Genomic DNA, 23,613 nt, shown 5'->3' with positions numbered 1-23,613 from the left:
AGAGAGAAAGTCTGCCCCCCACTAGATCCGTTTGCGGATCGGGGGCCCTCACTTCATGCTGTCTTAGGGGCGGCAGCAGGCTTTCTGGCCTGCTTGCCCTTGTTCCAGGACTGGTTAGGTTTCCAGCCCTGTCTGTAGCGAGCAACAGTTCCTTCCTGTTTTGGAGCGGAGGAAGTTGATGCTGCTCCTGCCTTGAAGTTACGAAAGGCACGAAAATTAGACTGTTTAGCCCTTGGTCTGGCTCTGTCTTGAGGCAGGGCATGGCCCTTACCTCCAGTAATGTCAGCGATAATCTCTTTCAAACCGGGCCCGAATAATGTTTGCCCTTTGAAAGGTATGTTAAGCAATTTAGATTTAGAAGTCACATCGGCTGACCATGATTTAAGCCACAGCGCTCTGCGCGCTTGAATGGCGAATCCGGAGTTCTTAGCCGTAAGCTTAGTTAAGTGTACTACGGCATCAGAAATAAATGAATTAGCTAGCTTAAGGACTCTAAGCTTGTCTATAATCTCATCCAATGGAGCTGAGCTAATGGTCTCTTCCAGAGACTCAAACCAGAATGCCGCCGCAGCCGTGACAGGTGCAATGCATGCAAGGGGTTGTAATATAAAACCTTGTTGAACAAACATTTTCTTAAGGTAACCCTCTAACTTTTTATCCATTGGATCTGAAAAAGCACAGCTATCCTCCACCGGAATAGTGGTGCGCTTAGCCAGAGTAGAAACTGCTCCCTCCACCTTAGGGACCGTCTGCCATAAGTCCCGTGTGGTGGCGTCTATTGGAAACATTTTTCTAAATATAGGAGGGGGTGAAAAAGGCACACCGGGTCTATCCCACTCCTTGTTAACAATTTCTGTAAGCCTTTTAGGTATAGGAAAAACGTCAGTACACGTCGGTACCGCAAAATATTTATCCAGCCTACATATTTTCTCTGGAATTGCATTCAGAGCCGCTAATACCTCCCCTAGTAATACACGGAGGTTCTCAAGCTTAAATTTAAAATTTGAAATGTCTGAGTCCAGTTTACTTGGATCAGAACCGTCACCCACAGAATGAAGCTCTCCGTCCTCATGCTCTGCCAATTGTGACGCAGTATCAGACATGGCTCTAATATTATCAGCGCACTCTGTTCTCACCCCAGAGTGGTCGCGTTTACCCCTAAGTTCTGGCAATTTAGATAATACTTCAGTCATAACATTAGCCATGTCTTGCAAAGTGATTTGTAAGGGCCGCCCTGATGTACTTGGCGCCACAATATCACGCACCTCCTGAGCGGGAGACGAAGGTACTGACACGTGAGGAGAGTTAGTCGGCATAACTTCCCCCTCGTTGTCTGGTGAAATTTTCTTTACATGTACAGATTGGCTTTTATTCAAAGTAGCATCAATGCAATTAGTACACAAATTTCTATTGGGCTCCACATTGGCCTTTAAACATAAACATATTGCACAAAGAGATTCCCCTGTGTCAGACATGTTTAAATAAACTAGCAATTAGACTAGCAAGCTTGGAAAATACTTTTCAAATAAATTTACAAGCAATATAAAAAACGTTACTGTGCCTTTAAGAAGCACACAAAATCGTCACAGTTGAAATAACAATGAACCAAATTAGTTATAGCAACCAAATTTTCACAGTAAATGCTTAAAGTTAGCAAAGGATTGCACCCACCAGCAAATGGATGATTAACCCCTTAGTACCCCAAAAACGGATAACAATTTAAAATAAGCGTTTTTATCACAGTCAAAGCACAGTCTCACAGGTCTGCTGTGAGTGATTACCTCCCTCAAAACAAGTCTTGGAGACCCCTGGGCTCTGTAGAGATGTCCTGGATCATGGAGGAAGAAATAGGAAGACTGTGACTGAATTTTTACTGCGCAATAAAGCGCCAAAATAGGCCCCTCCCACTCATAATACAACAGTGGGGAAGATCAGTAAACTGATTTTATTCATAAATAAACGACAGCCATGTGGAAAAATAATGCCCATAAAGTTTTATCACCAAGTACCTCAGAGAAAAACGATTAACATGCCAGTAAACGTTTTAAATACAAAATTATGAAATGTTATTAAAAAGCCTGCTGCTAGTCGCTTTCACAGCAGTGGAGGCTTAAATATAAGTTAGATGTATACAGTATTTTCTTAGTGAAGTTCCATTCCCTAGAAATACCTCAGTGTAAACATACATACATATCAGCCTGATACCAGTCGCTATTACTGCATTTAAGGCTGCACTTACATTACATCGGTATCAGCAGTATTTTCTCAGTCAATTCCATTCCTTAGAAAATAATATACTGCAACATACCTCCTTGCAGGTGAACCCTGCCCGCTGTCCCCTGTTCTTAAGTACCTCACTCCTCAGAATGGCCGAGAAACAGCAAATGGATCTTAGTTACGACTGCTAAGATCATATACAAACTCAGGTAGATTCTTCTTCTAATGCTGCCTGAGAAAGAACAACACACTCAGGTGCTGTTTAAAATAACAAACTTTTGATTGAAGAAATAAAAACTAAGTATAACAACCACAGTCCTCTCACACGTCCTATCTATTAGTTAGGTGCAAGAGAATGACTGGGTATGACGTTGAGGGGAGGAGCTATATAGCAGCTCTGCTTGGGTGATCCTCTTGCACTTCCTGTTAGGGAGGAGACATAATCCCATAAGTAATGGATGACCCGTGGACTGACTACACTTAACAGGAGAAAGTTCCTTTCCCACCAGTAACAGTTGAGATAATAGAATCCAACTGAGAACCAAATAATTTGTTACCCTGGAAAGAAATGGAAAGTAGAGTTGATTTAGAAGCCATATCAGCATTCCAAGTTTTAAGCCATAAAGCTCTTCTAGCTAAAATAGCTAGAGGCATAAACCTGACATCAACTCTGATAATATCAAAAATGGCATCACAGATAAAATTATTAGCATGTTGAAGAAGAATAATAATATTATGAGAATCATGATCTGTTACTTGTTGCGCTAAAGTTTCCAACCAAAAAGTTGAAGCTGCAGCAACATCAGCCAATGATATAGCAGGTCTAAGAAGATTACCTGAACACAGATAAGCTTTTCTTAGAAAGGATTCAATTTTCCTATCTAAAGGATCCTTAAACGAAGTACCATCTGACGTAGGAATAGTAGTACGTTTAGCAAGGGTAGAAATAGCCCCATCAACTTTAGGGATTTTGTCCCAAAATTCTAATCTGTCAGACGGCACAGGATATAATTGCTTAAAACGTTTAGAAGGAGTAAATGAATTACCCAAATTATTCCATTCTCTGGAAATTACTTCAGAAATAGCACCAGGAACAGGAAAAACTTCTGGAATAACCACAGGAGATTTAAAGACCTTATCTAAACGTTTAGATTTAGTATCAAGAGGACCAGAATCCTCAATTTCTAAAGCAATTAGTACTTCTTTAAGTAAAGAACGAATAAATTCCATTTTAAATAAATATGAAGATTTATCAGCATCAACCTCTGAGACAGAATCCTCTGAACCAGAAGAGTCAGTAGAATCAGAATGATGATGTTCATTTAAAAATTCATCTGTATAAAGAGAAGTTTTAAAAGATTTTTTTATGTTTACTAGAAGGAGGAATAACAGACATAGCCTACTTGATGGATTCAGAAACAAAATCTCTTATGTTATCAGGAACATTCTGAACATTAGATGTTGATGGAACTGCAACAGGTAATGGTACATTACTAAAGGAAATATTATCTGCATTAACAAGTTTGTCATGACAATTAATACAAACAACAGCTGGAGGAATAGCTACCAAAAGTTTACAGCAGATACACTTAGCTTTGGTAGTTCCAGCACCAGACAGCGATTTTCCTGAAGTATCTTCTGACTCAGATGCAACGTGAGACATCTTGCAATATGTAAGAGAAAAAACAACATATAAAGCAAAATTGATCAAATTCCTTAAATGAAAGTTTCAGGAATGGGAAAAAATGCCAGTGAACAAGCTTCTAGCAACCAGAAGCAATAAATAATGAGACTTAAATAATGTGGAGACAAAAGCGACGCCCATATTTTTTTTTATTTTTTTTTGCGCCAAATAAGACGCCCACATTATTTGGCGCCTAAATGCTTTTGGCGCCAAAAATGACGCCACGTCCGGAACGCCGACATTTTCTCCAACATAGGTGTGTCCGGTCCACGGCGTCATCCTTACTTGTGGGATATTCTCCTCCCCAACAGGAAATGGCAAAGAGCCCAGCAAAGCTGGTCACATGATCCCTCCTAGGCTCCGCCTTCCCCAGTCATTCTCTTTGCCGTTGTAAAGGCAACATCTCCACGGAGATGGCTTAGAGTTTTTTGGTGTTTAACTGTAGTTTTTATTATTCAATCAAGAGTTTGTTATTTTAAAATAGTGCTGGTATGTACTATTTACTCTGAAACAGAAAAAGAGATGAAGATTTCTGTTTGTAAGAGGAAAATGATTTTAGCAACCGTTACTAAAATCGATGGCTGTTTCCACACAGGACTGTTGAGAGGAATTAACTTCAGTTGGGGGAAACAGTGAGCAGACTTTTGCTGCTTGAGGTATGACACATTTCTAACAAGACGATGTAATGCTGGAAGCTGTCATTTTCCCTATGGGATCCGGTAAGCCATTTTTATTACATAAGAAAAAAAGGGCTTCACAAGGGCTTTTAAGACTGTAGACATTTTCTGGGCTGAAACGATTGATATATAAGCATATTTTATACTTCATAGCTTTGAGGAATTATTTTATTCTTGGGAATTATGTAAAATAACCGGCAGGCACTGTATTGGACACCTTATTCTCTAGGGGCTTTCCCTAATCATAGGCAGAGCCTCATTTTCGCGCCTCTATTGCGCACTTTTTTTTGGGAAGCATGACATGCAGATGCATGTGTGAGGAGCTCTGATACATAGAAAAGACTTTCTGAAGGCGTCATTTGGTATCGTATTCCCCTTTGGGCTTGGTTGGGTCTCAGCAAAGCAGATACCAGGGACTGTAAAGGGGTTAAATATAAAAACGGCTCCGGTTCCGTTATTTTAAGAGTTAAAGCTTTCAAATTTGGTGTGCAATATTTTTGAGGCTTTAAGACACTGTGGTGAAATTTTGGTGAATTTTGAACAATTCCTTCATACTTTTTCACATTTGCAGTAATAAAGTGTGTTCAGTTTAAAATTTAAAGTGACAGTAACGGTTTTATTTTAAAACGTTTTTTGTACTTTGTTATCAAGTTTATGCCTGTTTAACATGTCTGAACTACCAGATAGACTGTGTTCTGTATGTGGGGAAGCCAAGGTTCCTTCTCATTTAAATAGATGTGATTTATGTGACTCAAAATTTAGAGAAAATGATGCCCAAGATGATTCCTCAAGTGAGGGGAGTAAGCATGGTACTGCATCATCCCCTCCTTCGTCTACACCAGTCTTGCCCACACAGGAGGCCCCTAGTACATCTAGTGCGCCAATACTCCTTACTATGCAACAATTAACGGCTGTAATGGATAATTCTATCAAAAACATTCTAGCCAAAATGCCCACTTATCAGCGAAAGCGCGACTGCTCTGTTTTAGAAAATACTGAAGAGCAGGAGGACGCTGATGATATTGGTTCTGAAGTGCCCCTACACCAGTCTGAGGGGGCCAGGGAGGTTTTGTCTGAGGGAGAAATTTCAGATTCAGGGAAAATTTCTCAACAAGCTGAACCTGATGTGATTACATTTAAATTTAAATTGGAACATCTCCGCGCCCTGCTTAAGGAGGTGTTATCTACTCTGGATGATTGTGAGAATTTGGTCATTCCAGAGAAATTATGTAAAATGGACAAGTTCCTAGAGGTCCCGGGGCCCCCCGAAGCTTTTCCTATACCCAAGCGGGTGGCGGACATTGTAAATAAAGAATGGGAAAGGCCCGGCATACCTTTCGTCCCTCCCCCTATATTTAAGAAATTGTTTCCTATGGTCGACCCCAGAAAGGACTTATGGCAGACAGTCCCCAAGGTCGAGGGGGCGGTTTCTACTCTAAACAAACGCACCACTATACCCATAGAAGATAGTTGTGCTTTCAAAGATCCTATGGATAAAAAATTAGAGGGTTTGCTTAAAAAGATGTTTGTTCAGCAAGGTTACCTTCTACAACCAATTTCATGCATTGTTCCTGTCACTACAGCAGCGTGTTTCTGGTTCGATGAACTAGAAAAGGCGCTCAATAAAGATTCTTCTTATGAGGAGATTTTGGACAGAATTCATGCTCTCAAATTGGCTAACTCTTTCACCCTAGACGCCACTTTGCAATTGGCTAGATTAGCGGCGAAAAATTCTGGGTTTGCTATTGTGGCGCGCAGAGCGCTTTGGCTAAAATCTTGGTCAGCGGATGCGTCTGCCAAGAACAAATTGCTTAACATTCCTTTCAAGGGGAAAACGCTGTTTGGCCCTGACTTGAAAGAGATTATTTCTGATATCACTGGGGGCAAGGGCCACGCCCTTCCTCAGGATAGGTCTTTCAAGGCCAAAAATAAACCTAATTTTCGTCCCTTTCGCAGAAACGGACCAGCCCCAAGTGCTACGTCCTCTAAGCAAGAGGGTAATACTTCTCAAGCCAAGCCAGCCTGGAGGCCAATGCAAGGCTGGAACAAAGGTAAGCAGGCCAAGAAACCTGCCACTGCTACCAAGACAGCATGAGATGTTGGCCCCCGATCCGGGACCGGATCTGGTGGGGGGCAGACTCTCTCTCTTCGCTCAGGCTTGGGCAAGAGATGTTCTGGATCCTTGGGCGCTAGAAATAGTCTCCCAAGGTTATCTTCTGGAATTCAAGGGGCTTCCCCCAAGGGGGAGGTTCCACAGGTCTCAATTGTCTTCAGACCACATAAAAAAACAGGCATTCTTACATTGTGTAGAAGACCTGTTAAAAATGGGAGTGATTCATCCTGTTCCATTAGGAGAACAAGGGATGGGGTTCTACTCCAATCTGTTCGTAGTTCCCAAAAAAGAGGGAACATTCAGACCAATCTTAGATCTCAAGATCCTAAACAAGTTTCTCAAGGTTCCATCGTTCAAAATGGAAACCATTCGAACAATTCTTCCTTCCATCCAGGAAGGTCAATTCATGACCACGGTGGATTTAAAGGATGCGTATCTACATATTCCTATCCACAAGGAACATCATCGGTTCCTAAGGTTCGCATTTCTGGACAAGCATTACCAGTTTGTGGCACTTCCGTTCGGATTAGCCACTGCTCCAAGAATTTTCACAAAGGTACTAGGGTCCCTTCTAGCGGTGCTAAGACCAAGGGGCATTGCAGTAGTACCTTACTTGGACGACATACTGATTCAAGCGTCGTCCCTTCCACAAGCAAAGGCTCACACGGACATTGTCCTGGCCTTTCTCAGATCTCACGGGTGGAAAGTGAACGTAGAAAAAAGTTCTCTATCTCCATCAACAAGGGTTCCCTTCTTGGGAACAGTAATAGACTCCTTAGAAATGAGGATCTTTCTGACAGAGGCCAGAAAATCAAAACTTCTAAACTCTTGTCAAATACTTCATTCTGTTCCTCTTCCTTCCATAGCGCAGTGCATGGAAGTAATAGGTTTGATGGTAGCGGCAATGGACATAGTTCCTTTTGCGCGAATTCATCTAAGACCATTACAACTGTGCATGCTCAGTCAGTGGAATGGGGATTATACAGACTTGTCTCCGACGATACAAGTAGATCAGAGGACCAGAGATTCACTCCGTTGGTGGCTGTCCTTGGACAACCTGTCACAGGGGATGAGCTTCCGCAGACCAGAGTGGGTCATTGTCACGACCGACGCCAGTCTGGTGGGCTGGGGCGCGGTCTGGGGACCCCTGAAAGCTCAGGGTCTTTGGTCTCGGGAAGAATCTCTTCTCCCGATAAATATTCTGGAACTGAGAGCGATATTCAATGCTCTCAAGGCTTGGCCTCAGCTAGCAAAGGCCAAATTCATACGGTTTCAATCAGACAACATGACGACTGTTGCGTACATCAACCATCAGGGGGGAACAAGGAGTTCCCTGGCGATGGAAGAAGTGACCAAAATCATTCAATGGGCGGAGGCTCACTCCTGCCACTTGTCTGCAATCCACATCCCAGGAGTGGAAAATTGGGAAGCGGATTTTCTGAGTCGTCAGACATTTCATCCGGGGGAGTGGGAACTCCATCCGGAAATCTTTGCCCAAATTACTCAATTGTGGGGCATTCCAGACATGGATCTGATGGCCTCTCGTCAGAACTTCAAGGTTCCTTGCTACGGGTCCAGATCCAGGGATCCCAAGGCGACTCTAGTAGATGCACTAGTAGCACCTTGGACCTTCAAACTAGCTTATGTATTCCCGCCGTTTCCTCTCATCCCCAGGCTGGTAGCCAGGATCAATCAGGAGAGGGCATCGGTGATCTTGATAGCTCCTGCGTGGCCACGCAGGACTTGGTATGCAGACCTGGTGAATATGTCATCGGCTCCACCATGGAAGCTACCTTTGAGACGAGACCTTCTTGTTCAAGGTCCGTTCGAACATCCGAATCTGGTCTCACTCCAACTGACTGCTTGGAGATTGAACGCTTGATCTTATCAAAGCGAGGGTTCTCAGATTCTGTCATTGATACTCTTGTTCAGGCCAGAAAGCCTGTAACTAGAAAAATCTACCACAAAATATGGAAAAAATATATCTGTTGGTGTGAATCTAAAGGATTCCCTTGGGACAAGATAAAAATTCCTAAGATTCTATCCTTTCTTCAAGAAGGTTTGGAGAAAGGATTATCTGCAAGTTCTCTGAAGGGACAGATTTCTGCCTTGTCTGTGTTACTTCACAAAAAGCTGGCAGCTGTGCCAGATGTTCAAGCCTTTGTTCAGGCTCTGGTTAGAATCAAGCCTGTTTACAAACCTTTGACTCCTCCTTGGAGTCTCAATTTAGTTCTTTCAGTTCTTCAGGGGGTTCCGTTTGAACCCTTACATTCCGTTGATATTAAGTTATTATCTTGGAAAGTTTTGTTTTTGGTTGCAATTTCTTCTGCTCGAAGAGTTTCAGAATTATCTGCTCTGCAGTGTTCTCCTCCTTATCTGGTGTTCCATGCAGATAAGGTGGTTTTGCGTACTAAACCTGGTTTTCTTCCGAAAGTTGTTTCTAACAAAAACATTAACCAGGAGATAGTCGTGCCTTCTTTGTGTCCGAATCCAGTTTTAAAGAAGGAACGTTTGTTGCACAATTTGGATGTAGTTCGTGCTCTAAAATTCTATTTAGATGCTACAAAGGATTTTAGACAAACATCTTCCTTGTTTGTTGTTTATTCTGGTAAAAGGAGAGGTCAAAAAGCAACTTCTACCTCTCTCTCTTTTTGGCTTAAAAGCATCATCAGATTGGCTTACGAGACTGCCGGACGGCAGCCTCCTGAAAGAATCACAGCTCATTCCACTAGGGCTGTGGCTTCCACATGGGCCTTCAAGAACGAGGCTTCTGTTGATCAGATATATAAGGCAGCGACTTGGTCTTCACTGCACACTTTTACTAAATTTTACAGATTTGATACTTTTGCTTCTTCTGAGGCTATTTTTGGGAGAAAGGTTTTGCAAGCCGTGGTGCCTTCCATCTAGGCGACCTAATTTGCTCCCTCCCTTCATCCGTGTCCTAAAGCTTTGGTATTGGTTCCCACAAGTAAGGATGACGCCGTGGACCGGACACACCTATGTTGGAGAAAACAGAATTTATGTTTACCTGATAAATTACTTTCTCCAACGGTGTGTCCGGTCCACGGCCCGCCCTGGTTTTTTAATCAGGTCTGATAATTTATTTTCTTTAACTACAGTCACCACGGTATCATATGATTTCTCCTATGCAAATATTCCTCCTTTACGTCGGTCGAATGACTGGGGAAGGCGGAGCCTAGGAGGGATCATGTGACCAGCTTTTCTGGGCTCTTTGCCATTTCCTGTTGGGGAGGAGAATATCCCACAAGTAAGGATGACGCCGTGGACCGGACACACCGTTGGAGAAAGTAATTTATCAGGTAAACATAAATTCTGTTTTTTGGCGCAAAAGAACGTAAAAAATGACGCAACTTCCGGCGACACGTATGACGCCGGAAACAGAATTTTTTGAGCCAAAAAAGTCCGCGCCAAGAATGACGCAATAAAATGAAGCATTTTCAGCCCCCGCGAGCCTAACAGCCCACAGGGAAAAAAGTCAAATCTTCAAGGTAAGAAAAATATTTGATTCAAATGCATTATCCCAAATATGAAACTGACTGTCTGAAAATAAGGAATGTTGAACATCCTGAGTCAAGGCAAATAAATGTTTGAATACATATATTTAGAACTTTATTTAAAAAGTGCCCAACCATAGCTTAGAGTGTCAAGGAAAATAAGACTTACTTACCCCAGGACACTCATCTACATGTTTGTAGAAAGCCAAACCAGTACTGAAACGAAAATCAGCAGAGGTAATGGTATATTTATAAGAGTATATCGTCGATCTGAAAAGGGAGGTAAGAGATGAATCTCTACGACCGATAACAGAGAACCTATGAAAACATAATTTATGCTTACCTGATAAATTCCTTTCTTCTGTAGTGTGATCAGTCCACGGGTCATCATTACTTCTGGGATATTACTCCTCCCCAACAGGAAGTGCAAGAGGATTCACCCAGCAGAGCTGCATATAGCTCCTCCCCTCTACGTCACTCCCAGTCATTCGACCAAGGACCAACGAGAAAGGAAAAGCCAAGGGTGAAGTGGTGACTGGAGTATAAATTAAAAAATATTTACCTGCCTTAAAAACAGGGCGGGCCGTGGACTGATCACACTACAGAAGAAAGGAATTTATCAGGTAAGCATAAATTATGTTTTCTTCTGTTAAGTGTGATCAGTCCACGGGTCATCATTACTTCTGGGATACCAATACCAAAGCAAAAGTACACGGATGACGGGAGGGATAGGCAGGCTCTTTATACAGAAGGAACCACTGCCTGAAGAACCTTTCTCCCAAAAATAGCCTCCGATGAAGCAAAAGTGTCAAATTTGTAAAATTTGGAAAAAGTATGAAGCGAAGACCAAGTTGCAGCCTTGCAAATCTGTTCAACAGAGGCCTCATTCTTGAAGGCCCAAGTGGAAGCCACAGCTCTAGTAGAATGAGCTGTAATTCTTTCAGGAGGCTGCTGTCCAGCAGTCTCATAAGCTAAACGAATTATGCTACGAAGCCAAAAAGAAAGAGAGGTAGCGGAAGCTTTTTGACCTCTCCTCTGCCCAGAGTAAATGACAAACAGAGAAGACGTTTGTCGAAATTCCTTAGTTGCCTGTAAGTAAAATTTTAGAGCACGGACTACATCCAGGTTGTGCAGTAGACGTTCCTTCTTTGAAGAAGGATTTGGGCATAAAGAAGGAACAACAATCTCTTGATTGATATTCCTGTTAGTAACTACCTTAGGTAAGAACCCAGGTTTAGTACGCAGGACTACCTTATCCGAATGAAAAATCAAATAAGGAGAATCACAATGTAAGCCTGATAATTCAGAGACTCTTCGAGCCGAGGAAATAGCCATTAAAAATAGAACTTTCCAAGATAACAACTTTATATCAATGGAATGAAGGGGTTCAAACGGAACGCCCTGTAAAACATTAAGAACAAGGTTTAAACTCCATGGTGGAGCAACAGTTTTAAACACAGGCTTAATCCTGGCCAAAGCCTGACAAAAAGCCTGGACGTCAGGAACTTCTGACAGACGTTTGTGTAACAGAATGGACAGAGCTGAGATCTGTCCCTTTAATGAACTAGCAGATAAACCCTTTTCTAAACCTTCTTGTAGAAAAGACAATATCCTAGGAATCCTAACCTTACTCCAAGAGTAACCTTTGGATTCACACCAATATAGGTATTTACGCCATATCTTATGGTAAATCTTTCTGGTAACAGGTTTCCTAGCCTGTATTAAGGTATCAATAACTGACTCAGAAAACCCACGTCTTGATAAAATCAAGCGTTCAATTTCCAAGCAGTCAGCTTCAGAGAAGTTAGATTTTGATGTTTGAAGGGACCCTGTATCAGAAGGTCCTGTTTCAGAGGTAGAGACCAAGGTGGACAGGATGACAAGTCCACCAGGTCTGCATACCAAGTCCTGCGTGGCCACGCAGGTGCTATTAGAATCACTGATGCTCTCTCTTGTTTGATTCTGGCAATCAATCGAGGAAGTAACGGGAAGGGTGGAAACACGTAAGCCATCCTGAAGTCCCAAGGTGCTGTCAGAGCATCTATCAGGACTGCTCCTGGATCCCTGGATCTGGACCCGTAACGAGGAAGCTTGGCGTTCTGTCGAGACGCCATGAGATCTATCTCTGGTTTGCCCCAACGTCGAAGTATTTGGGCAAAGACCTCCGGATGAAGTTCCCACTCCCCCGGATGAAAAGTCTGACGACTTAAGAAATCCGCCTCCCAGTTCTCCACTCCCGGGATGTGGATTGCTGACAGGTGGCAAGAGTGAGACTCTGCCCAGCGAATTATCTTTGATACTTCCATCATAGCTAGGGAGCTTCTTGTCCCTCCCTGATGGTTGATGTAAGCTACAGTCGTGATGTTGTCCGACTGAAACCTGATGAACCCCCGAGTTGTCAACTGGGGCCAAGCCAGGAGGGCATTGAGAACTGCTCTCAATTCCAGAATGTTTATTGGCAGGAGACTCTCCTCCTGACTCCATTGTCCCTGAGCCTTCAGAGAATTCCAGACGGCACCCCAACCTAGAAGGCTGGCGTCTGTTGTTACAATTGTCCAGTCTGGTCTGCTGAATGGCATCCCCCTGGACAGATGTGGCCGAGAAAGCCACCATAGAAGAGAATTTCTGGTCTCTTGATCCAGATTCAGAGAAGGGGATAAGTCTGAGTAATCCCCATTCCACTGACTTAGCATGCACAGTTGCAGTGGTCTGAGGTGTAAGCGTGCAAAGGGTACTATGTCCATTGCCGCTACCATTAAGCCGATTACCTCCATGCATTGAGCCACTGACGGGTGTTGAATGGAATGAAGGGTGCGGCAAGCACTTTGAAGTCTTGTTAGCCTGTCCTCTGTCAGGTAAATCTTCATTTCTACAGAATCTATAAGAGTCCCCAGGAAGGGAACTCTTGTGAGTGGAACGAGTGAACTTTTCTTTTCGTTCACCTTCCATCCATGTGACCTTAGAAATGCCAGCACTAACTCTGTATGAGACTTGGCAGTTTGAAAGCTTGAAGCTTGTATCAGAATGTCGTCTAGGTATTGAGCTACCGAGATTCCCCGCGGTCTTAGTACCGCCAGAAGAGCACCCAGAACCTTTGTGAAGATTCTTGGAGCTGTAGCCAATCCGAATGGAAGAGCCACAAACTGGTAATGCCTGTCTAGGAAGGCAAACATTAGGTACCGATAATGATCTTTGTGAATCGGTATGTGAAGGTAAGCATCTTTTAAATCTACAGTGGTCATGTACTGACCCTCTTGGATCATAGGTAAAATTGTCCGAATAGTCTCCATCTTGAACGATGGAACTCTTAGGAATTTGTTTAGGATCTTTAAGTCCAGGATTGGTCTGAAAGTTCCCTCTTTTTTGGGAACCACAAACAGATTTGAGTAAAACCCCTGTCCCTGTTCCGATCGTGGAACTGGATGGATTACTCCCATTAACAAGAGCTCTTGTACACAGCGTAGAAACGCCTCTTTCTTTGTCTGGATTGTTGACAATCTTGACAGATGAAATCTCTCTCTTGGAGGAGAGTATTTGAAGTCCAGAAGGTATCCCTGAGATATTATCTCTAGCGCCCAGGGATCCTGAACATCTCTTGCCCAAGCCTGGGCGAAGAGAGAAAGTCTGCCCCCCACTAGATCCGATCCCGGATCGGGGGCCCTCAATTCATGCTGTTTTAGGGGCAGCAGCAGGTTTCCTAGTCTGCTTGCCCTTGTTCCAGGACTGGTTAGGTTTCCAGCCTTGTCTGTAGCGAGCAACAGCTCCTTCCTGTTTTGGTGCAGAGGAAGTTGATGCTGCTCCTGCTTTGAAATTACGAAAGGAACGAAAATTAGACTGTCTAGTCTTGGCTTTGGCTTTGTCCTGAGGCAGGGCATGGCCTTTACCTCCTGTAATGTCAGCCATAATCTCTTTCAACCCGGGCCCGAATAAGGTCTGCCCTTTGAAAGGTATATTAAGCAATTTAGACTTAGAAGTAACATCAGCTGACCAGGATTTTAGCCACAGCGCCCTGCGTGCCTGAATGGCGAATCCTGAATTCTTCGCCGTAAGTTTAGTAAGATGTACTACGGCCTCCGAAATGAATGAATTAGCTAGTTTAAGGACTCTAAGCCTGTCCGTAATGTCGTCCAGAGTAGCTGAACCAATGTTCTCTTCCAGAGACTCAATCCAGAATGCCGCTGCAGCCGTGATCGGCGCAATGCATGCAAGGGGTTGCAATATAAAACCTTGTTGAACAAACATTTTCTTAAGGTAACCCTCTAATTTTTTATCCATTGGATCTGAAAAAGCACAGCTATCCTCCACCGGGATAGTGGTACGCTTAGCTAAGGTAGAAACTGCTCCCTCCACCTTAGGGACCGTTTGCCATAAGTCCCTTGTGGTGGCGTCTATTGGAAACATTTTTCTAAATATCGGAGGGGGTGAGAACGGCACACCGGGTCTATCCCACTCCTTAGTAACAATTTCAGTAAGTCTCTTAGGTATAGGAAAAACCTCAGTACTCGTCGGTACCGCAAAATATTTATCCAACCTACACATTTTCTCTGGTATTGCAACTGTGTTACAATCATTCAGAGCCGCTAACACCTCCCCTAGTAATACACGGAGGTTTTCCAGTTTAAATTTAAAATTTGAAATATCTGAATCCAGTCTGTTTGGATCAGAACAGTCACCCACAGAATGAAGCTCTCCGTCCTCATGTTCTGCCACCTGTGACGCAGTGTCTGACATGGCCCTAATATTATCAGCGCACTCTGTTCTCACCCCAGAGTGATCACGCTTACCTCTTAGCTCTGGTAATTTAGCCAAAACCTCAGTCATAACAGTAGCCATATCCTGTAATGTGATTTGTAATGGCCGCCCAGATGTACTCGGCGCTACAATATCACGCACCTCCCTCTGAGCGGGAGATGTAGGTACTGACACGTGAGGCGAGTTAGTCGGCATAACTCTCCCCTCGTTGTTTGGTGAAATTTGTTCAATTTGTACAGATTGACTTTTATTTAAAGTAGCATCAATACAGTTAGTACATAAATTTCTATTGGGCTCCACTTTGGCATTGCAACAAATGACACAGGTATCATCCTCTGAATCAGACATGTTTAACACACTAGCAAATAAACTTGTAACTTGGAAATACAATTCAATTAGAATAATATTAAAACGTACTGTGCCTTTAAGAAGCACAGAAGATCTATGACAGTTGAAAATTAATAAATTGAAACAGTTATAGCCTCAATCCTTGTAAATAACACAACTTTAGCAAAGGTTTAATCCCATTAGCAAAGATAACAAATTCTGAAAGCAGGAAACAAATTACAGAATAAACGTTTTTTATCTCAGTCAAACTATAATTCTCACAGCTCTGCTGAGAGAAATTACCTCCCTCAAAATAAGTTTTGAAGACCCCTGAGCTCTGTAGAGATGAACCGGATCATGCAGGGAATACAATGAGTTGCTGACTGAAATATTTGATGTGTAGAAAAAGCGCCAAAAAACGGCCCCTCCCCCTCACACACAGCAGTGAGGGAGAACAGAAACTGTCAGAAAACAGATTAAGCAACTGCCAAGTGGAAAAATAGTGCCCAAACATTTATTCACTCAGTACCTCAGTAAATGAAAACGATTTTACATTCCAGCAAAAACGTTAAACATAATCTCTAGTTATTAAACAGCTTTATGTATTTCTTACAGTGTAATTCTAGTGAAGTACCATTCCCCAGAATACTGAAGTGTAAAGTATACATACATGACATTATATCGGTATGGCAGGATTTTCTCATCAATTCCATTGTCAGAAAATAAAAACTGCTACATACCTCTATGCAGATTCATCTGCCCGCTGTCCCCTGATCTGAAGTTTACCTCTCCTCAGATGGCCGAGAAACAGCAATATGATCTTAACTACTCCGGCTAAAATCATAACAAAAACTCTGGTAGATTCTTCTTCAAACTCTGCCAGAGAGATAATAACACACTCCGGTGCTATTTTAAAATAACAAACTTTTGATTGAAGATATAAAACTAAGTATAATCACCATAGTCCTCTCACACATCCTATCTAGTCGTTGGGTGCAAGAGAATGACTGGGAGTGACGTAGAGGGGAGGAGCTATATGCAGCTCTGCTGGGTGAATCCTCTTGCACTTCCTGTTGGGGAGGAGTAATATCCCAGAAGTAATGATGACCCGTGGACTGATCACACTTAACAGAAGAAATAGACCCCGTAGAAGGAGATCATTGAATTCAAACAGGCAATACTTTCCTCACATCCCTCTGACATTCACTGCACGCTGAGAGGAAAACCGGGCTCCAACCTGCTGCGGAGCGCATATCAACGTAGAATCTAGCACAAACTTACTTCACCACCTCCATAGGAGGCAAAGTTTGTAAAACTGAATTGTGGGTGTGGTGAGGGGTGTATTTATAGGCATTTTAAGGTTTGGGAAACTTTGCCCCTCCTGGTAGGAATATATATCCCATACGTCACTAGCTCATGGACTCTTGCTAATTACATGAAAGAAATCTCATCCCTGTGTCAACAGGCCAGTTCCATCAAGTTTACAATGAGGACATTGTTTTTTAAGAAAGAAGGAACCAAAATTTGTGTGAAAACTCTCTGAACAATTGGGATTCCACAAAAAGAAGCGTTGGAAGTGCTTAAAGAGGCAGGATACCCTAAAATGTTCTTTCATGTTTCGGATAGAACAACAATTTCCAACTACTTTCCAATTTACTTCTATAGGCAAATTTGCTGCATTCTCTTGTTATCCTTTGCTGAAGGAACAGCATTGCACTACTGGCAGCTACTGAACACATCTAGTTAGCCAATCATATGAGACAATTGTGTGCAGGCACCAATCAGCAGCTAGCTCCCACTAGTGTAGGATATGTGCGTATTCATTTTTAAAAAAAAAACAAGGGATACCAAGAGAACAAACCACATTTGAAAATAAAAGTGAATTTATAAGTGTCTTAAAATTGTTTACTCTATATGAATTATTTATGTTAAGTTTTGATTTTCCTACCCTTTTAACTGATGTTACAAAGTGCAAAAATTTTGTGGAGGGATCAAACTAATCACAGTATTAGAAATTCCATCTTTCTGAGTAAGCAAATGGCTTGTGAGATCCAATACTGCCCACCCCAGCCATCTCTCTTTTAGGTCAAAAAGAGCGTTGAATAAAAACCTTGATACCTCAGAGAGACTGAAACAAGTTGAATTACTCAGTCTTGCAGCAGTTTGGCTGACATTTTCCAGGTGATCGATTATCTGGGATTGAGGATGTAATAAAACAAGGACACGTCATCATACACAATACAGGTAGGAAAGATGCCATAAGTCCGGTCTACACTAAGATGAACAGAGCTAAGATTAGGAAGAGAGGGTGGTATAGCACTTCTGTTTGTGTGGTAGGTTTGGGGCGTGGCCAGCTCTGTCCTTTACCCCAAGTATTATCCAGGATATCATTTTTTTATTTTTTTTTATTTGATCCTTCATAGTCTGCCTGTTTAATAAATAACAGCCCATTTGAAACTTTACATCAGCTATACAATTTAGGAACCAGAAACACATGCAAAACAGTGATTTCCACAAGTAATGGCTGAGAACAAATAAAAAATAAAATATACATTACCCGGATGAAAGTTTCAAGTTCAAATTTACGTCTCTTTTCAAGTTTCTCCTGCTCTGTTTGGCAGGTGTGGCAAACATTTAAATGGTTAACAGCTGGGCCACCTCCAAACCTAAGGGATGGAAAAATGTGCAATCAGAATAAGTCCTTTAGCAAGATACATTTTGGATATTCTTTTTTCACCGGAATTTAAACTCTATGTCCAGTATTTAAAGGAACGTGAAACCCAACATTTTTCTTTCATGATTCAGATAGAGCATGCAATTTTAAGCAACTTTCTAAGTTTACTTCTATCAAATTTTATTTGTTCCCTTGGTATCTTTTGTTGAAAATCAGGGGACATAAAACAGGCACATACACACGTCTAAAGCACTGTAAGGCAGAACTTTTACGAGAATGTTATCCATTTGAATAAATACATACAAACACCCGCACACATATCTACATATACTCCTCTACGATAAATTTGCGTATAGTGCTCAAAACAAATTATGCCTCAGCAATAGCAAAGTATGTTAAGAAAACTAAACAGGTTTTTTATGATTACATCAGCTTTAAAAAACAAACAAACAACAAAAAAACAAGCACTGGTTAACTAGGATACAGTAATTACAGGTACTTGTGATTTTCTAAAAAAAGAAAGAAAAGTAAACATCCAATATAAAAGGACACCCTAATGTAAAAATAAAATGCTTCCTTTCATTATAAAACCCTTATTTCCCTGAATGTTTAACTTTTAAAATGTTAAACACAAAGTCAAAGTTGCACTCCTGGAACACCCTCGTTCTGCTCCAGATAAGAACTGGAGAATATTTCTCATTTGCTCACCAGTTATCTGGAGCAGCATAGAGGCACAACTTGTCAATGTATTTCACCCCTTTGCAGGGTTTAAACGCCAAAAAAGAACAGGAAAATAATTTGTTTATATTAAATGTTCTAATAAAACAGCAGCAAAATCTATATATTTTTTAAAAATCACATTGCATTTGCTGCAATTGTTTGTCAATAGCCTTGCTTCACCCACCATTTTCATTATCTGTAGGAGCCAATCCAGGTTTGCTTCTGCAGAAGACAGGGTTAGTCCCTGTCATTATGTTAGTTATAAGTGCATGGTTTTGCAGTTATCTGGGAAAGATTGGCAGCAGGGTTAGCCTTGAGAATTTTGAAGTGTGCATTTCCAGCTCCCAGCTCTGAGAATTATAAAAGCAACACTTTTCAGAGCTAAATTACACAAAAAAGATGGCACAAAATAAATAATGAAATAATATTGCAAAGTTTTTTGTTTGTTTTTTTACAATGTAAAACAATATTTACCATACATATGTCAAGGCATTTACTGTCCATTTCAACCATTTCTTTTTATGTTGATCTTTTTTGTAGTGCAGCCCTTTATATTTGCTATTTAATTTTCCAATCATCAAACTCATTCATATTAGATTGTAGCTATCCTTATTTTGCTGCCCTGATTCCTAGGGAAGGTAACTTGATTAGATGCCTATGAATGACTCACATGGCCGACATATCAGTTTAAAATTTAGGAGCCAGTAAGAATATTTAGAAGCCAGACAATGGTATTTGTAAATAGATATATGGAGAATAACCCATAAAGGTTGGAGCGAGGGGTAAAATTCTAAGAGCCAGTGGCTTCCGGCTCCTGGATTTGTTGAGCCTACGTTACGGAGACACAGAAATAAGGCCCTCTTTCTATTGGAAGGGAATGCAGGTGTGGTGTGACTCTGTTGAAGCTTGGTGGAGATAAACACATATCCTATGATATTTTGAAAATTAAAAGCTTTTATGTCAAAGTCTAATGACCAAATGAATTTGTAATCTTTACTGTGAGATTTTGCTAGCAGAAGTACCACCACAGTTTATAGAAGCTCAAGCTAACAGATGCATGTACAGCACATAAGTTTTACGTGTGAGGGTCAGGTATCCATTATTAAAAGATTAAAATAAAATAAACACAAAAAGAAGACTTTTCCTCTACAAAGTTTTATTGATAAAATAGCAATACTGATGCTAACCCTATCTATTTAAACATGGGCGCCAAGCCAGATTTACCGCACGGCTATTGGCTAAGAGGTGAAAACGTCACCTCTTAGCAAAAAATGTTTTAGCCGTGGGCTGCTGTAGCAGATAAGAATGGTGATCGGTTGAAACAAATAAAGGAGCTTCCTACATGAAGTATCTTATTCTTCATGAATGAAAGTCCCCTTTATTTTTTTCAATAGTCAATCCTAGGGTTTGTACAACACTAGGATTTACTTTCACTTTAAAAATAAATATTATGCATAAGAATGACCAGCAATTAAACATGATAAATATTAGGCATGAGCATTTGCGGATATTCTGTATTTGTGTAAACGAATGCCGAATATGGCCGAGGGTAATGGCGTTCGGCTCTTTATTTGTCTGATAGTGCAGATTTTCGTGTGTTGCACTATAAGACAATTAAATCAAGCTCCGAACAGAGCCGAACGTGGTCATAGTCGTCATTAGTTTATGTAAATGTGAAAGGTCATGGTTATTAAACATTTGCAAGAAATGGTTTAAAAGTTGAGAAAACGAACCCTAAAACTTAAAGTGCATTTATTTGCACAATTCACACCTTCATATGCATTAAAATGAAGTTTTATTTAAGAGAGTGACGGCCAATCTCCTAACACATGTGGGCTGCAAATCAAAATTTAAGAAGCCTTTAGGAGCTGCATATCAACATTTTAAAAGCCTTAAAGGGATATGAAACCCACATTTTTTTATATTTCAGGACAGATCATGTAATTTTAAACAACTTTCTAATTTACTTCTATTATCAAATTTTCTTTGTTCTTTTGGTATTTTTTGTTAGTTTTTTAAACAGCAGGGGAGTAGGCTTAGGAACTTGCCAATTTCTGGAGCATTATATGGCAGCAGTTTTGCAAGAATGTTATTCATTTTCAAGAGCACTATATGGCAGCACTGTTTCCTGCCACGTAGTGCTCTATACGCCTACCTAGGTATCTCTTCAACAAAGAATACCATGGGAACTAAGAAAATTTGATAATAGAAGTACATTGAAAACTTTTTTATTTTTTAAAAATGGCATTTTTTGGGTTTCATATCCCTTTAGGGGCCGCACATAAATTAATGGCTATTAAACACAATAATATATTTCCTAAAATTGTTCAGGGCCACGAGCCATATGTAGGTAGGGTTGCAGTCTGTTTGTCTGTCCTCTCCTTCAGGGGGCTCTAGAGTTGTAACCACCCCAAAGCACACTTTTGTAAATCATCTTCTTCCTGGGGCCACAAATACTATCACACATAATTTAGTTCTGCTTTTTCCAGGCGGCTGCAAGAACTCGTTTTCAAAACTCTTTCTATAGGATCTTTCCACCTTTTTCTCTCCTAGCAGTGTGATTTGCCCTGAGAACATTCTGAGTTTAAAGGGACACCAAACCCACGAAACAATTGACCTCCAATAGCCAGATCACTATAAATATGTGCATTTTGTAATTACAATAGCGCTTCATATATTAACCGTTTTTTAGTTATGAATTTTTATTGATTTCAAAACCCACCGACCGGCAATAACTTTTAATCCTCCAATCCACATCGATAACTCCAGTTATCAAGATGGCAAATTTTCTGCGCATGCGCAATTTAACCTTCTCGTCATAACAGACGTCACTGCAGGAAAACATGCAGACCCGCATAATCTATGGGTAAATTGTATGGGTAAATGAGGAGTCATTGTACGCATATGCGTACGCGTGGGTAGACAAATCAATACGCGCAAGAGCATGGTCAGAAAGACGATGCATAATGAGATGCAAAAATTTTAATTTCTATTAGTAAGTTTGTCGGATCGCGCCCCTCCCATATTTGAGGGTTGTCTGATGTGACGCAATACCCGAAAATAAAAAATAATTATTCTCAAGTTTAGAAACTTCGTTACAAGCAGCAAATAGGTATGTTATAATATTTATATATGTAAAATGTCATATTTGTGGTCTGTTGGTGCAAAAAATTAGAAAGTTTTGGAATCCTTTAAATCATCTACAGCGAGAACCAAGTACTTATTTCAAATGTATCACCAGGTGACAAAAAAATCACCTGCGACATCAGACACCAAAATCAAAGCTCTTGAAAACACAGATGCTTTAGGTTTATGCTTTTATCTATTTAGAATATAAAACTTTACATTTACAATTTGAACCCTGCTTTTACTGGACTACAATGACAAATGAATGAAGAGCATACCTGCAGTATAGATTATCCCATATGTTCTGAGGAAGCATCACAACAAGGTCTTCTATATGGCCTCCCTTATTTGGCGGAACACCTATGAGTCAAAGAAAAATATAACTTATCGCATAATACAACAGCTTTCTATATATGACAGGAGTAGACTTTATTTATAACTATAAACATTTAGTTCAAAACTACTACTGTAAAAACGCTGCCGCTTCTAGAATAATTGCATGGAACAATACTAAGCAATACATCCTGCTCATTACATAGAAATTCTGGTTCTAGCTTTTTGCTAAAAACTTCCTGTATACTTCTTTTACCCGCCCTGTATATAATACGAGCAATCTCGTCATTTCATAAATAGCGATGCCCACAGACCTTGCCACTTTTGCAATAACTATAAACAAGTGCCAACCCATTATGTAATAGTTAGCCAATCAGAAGAGACAAATGTGTGCAGGCACCAATCAGCAACTAGCTCTCACTATGATATGTGCGTATTATTTTTCATCAAGGGATACCAAGAGAACGAAGCACATTTGAAAATAGAAGTAAATTTAAAAGTGTCTTAAAATTACATGCGATAAATGAAGCATGCAAGTAAAATTTTGACTTTCCTATCCCTTTAAACTGTAAACAGACAGATGATTTTACTTTTTAAAAAAAAACAATAATTGATAAAATCTTTTAAAACTAACTGAATATTAGTGTATTAATCTCAAATTGATTCTAACACATTAGCTAGACAAGCACAGGATGGTAGGAAAAAAGCCCGGAGTGAAAACTCTGGAGTACTTCTGCAACGCTGAAATTACTGTTGTAAAACTGTGCAGTAAATATTTGTTGCTGCCTGAGATAAATAATGAGTCAATTTAAGCAAGTCCTAATCACTATCTTAAAGAGACATATACTCTATTTTCTATGATGCAACTAAACATGATAATATTTTTTTTTTTGCATGAAACAGGTTAAGTAAAACTGTTTAAATATAAGGTGAAAATAAATGGAAGTGCTCATACTTTTTAAAACATGAACTTTTTGACAGAACAGATACAGGTTTTTAGTATCATGACAGTAATTAAACTTGCACAATTTAGATAGAGGATGTCATTTTAAACAACTTTCTATCCTTTGTTGAAAAGCATATCTGGGTAAACTGAGGAGTGGCAATGCACTACTGGGGACTAGCTGCTGATTGGTGGCTGCATATAAATGTCTCTTGTCAATGTCTCACCTGATGCTTTCAGCTAGTTCCCAATAGTGCATTGCTGCTCATTCAATAAAGAATATCAAGAGAATGAAGCAACTTTGATAATTAAATTAAATTGGAAAGTTGTTTAAAATTGTATGCTCTATTTCAGGGTTTTTCAAACAATGGGTCAGGACCCATTACTGGGTTGCAACATCATGTTTACTGGGTTATGACTCGTGTGTGTGTGTGTTGGAGGAGAGTGTGTCGTGTGTGCGCATGTAAGAGAGTGTGTGTGCGCATGTAAGAGAGAGTGTGTGTGCGCATGTAAGAGAGTGTGTGTGCGCATG

At 40.7% G+C, this 23,613-nt stretch overlaps 1 protein-coding gene across 1 annotated transcript in view; it reads right to left on the bottom strand.

Annotated features, from left to right (window-relative positions):
* The window catches only part of USP33 (ubiquitin specific peptidase 33), a 315,907-nt gene that overhangs the window by 68,160 nt on the left and 224,134 nt on the right, over nucleotides 1–23,613 (bottom strand). The window contains exons 19-20 of the mRNA XM_053693333.1: nucleotides 22,084–22,165; nucleotides 17,843–17,951 (exon numbers count right to left, since the gene is read on the bottom strand). Coding sequence (XP_053549308.1) covers nucleotides 17,843–17,951; nucleotides 22,084–22,165 — 191 coding nt within the window. The remainder of the gene's footprint in view (nucleotides 1–17,842; nucleotides 17,952–22,083; nucleotides 22,166–23,613) is intronic.

The sequence above is a fragment of the Bombina bombina genome, chromosome 10 (assembly GCF_027579735.1).
Source record: "Bombina bombina isolate aBomBom1 chromosome 10, aBomBom1.pri, whole genome shotgun sequence".
NCBI lineage: Eukaryota > Metazoa > Chordata > Amphibia > Anura > Bombinatoridae > Bombina > Bombina bombina.
Note: the sequence above shows the minus strand (reverse complement) of the source record. Positions and strands in the feature narration are given on the sequence as shown.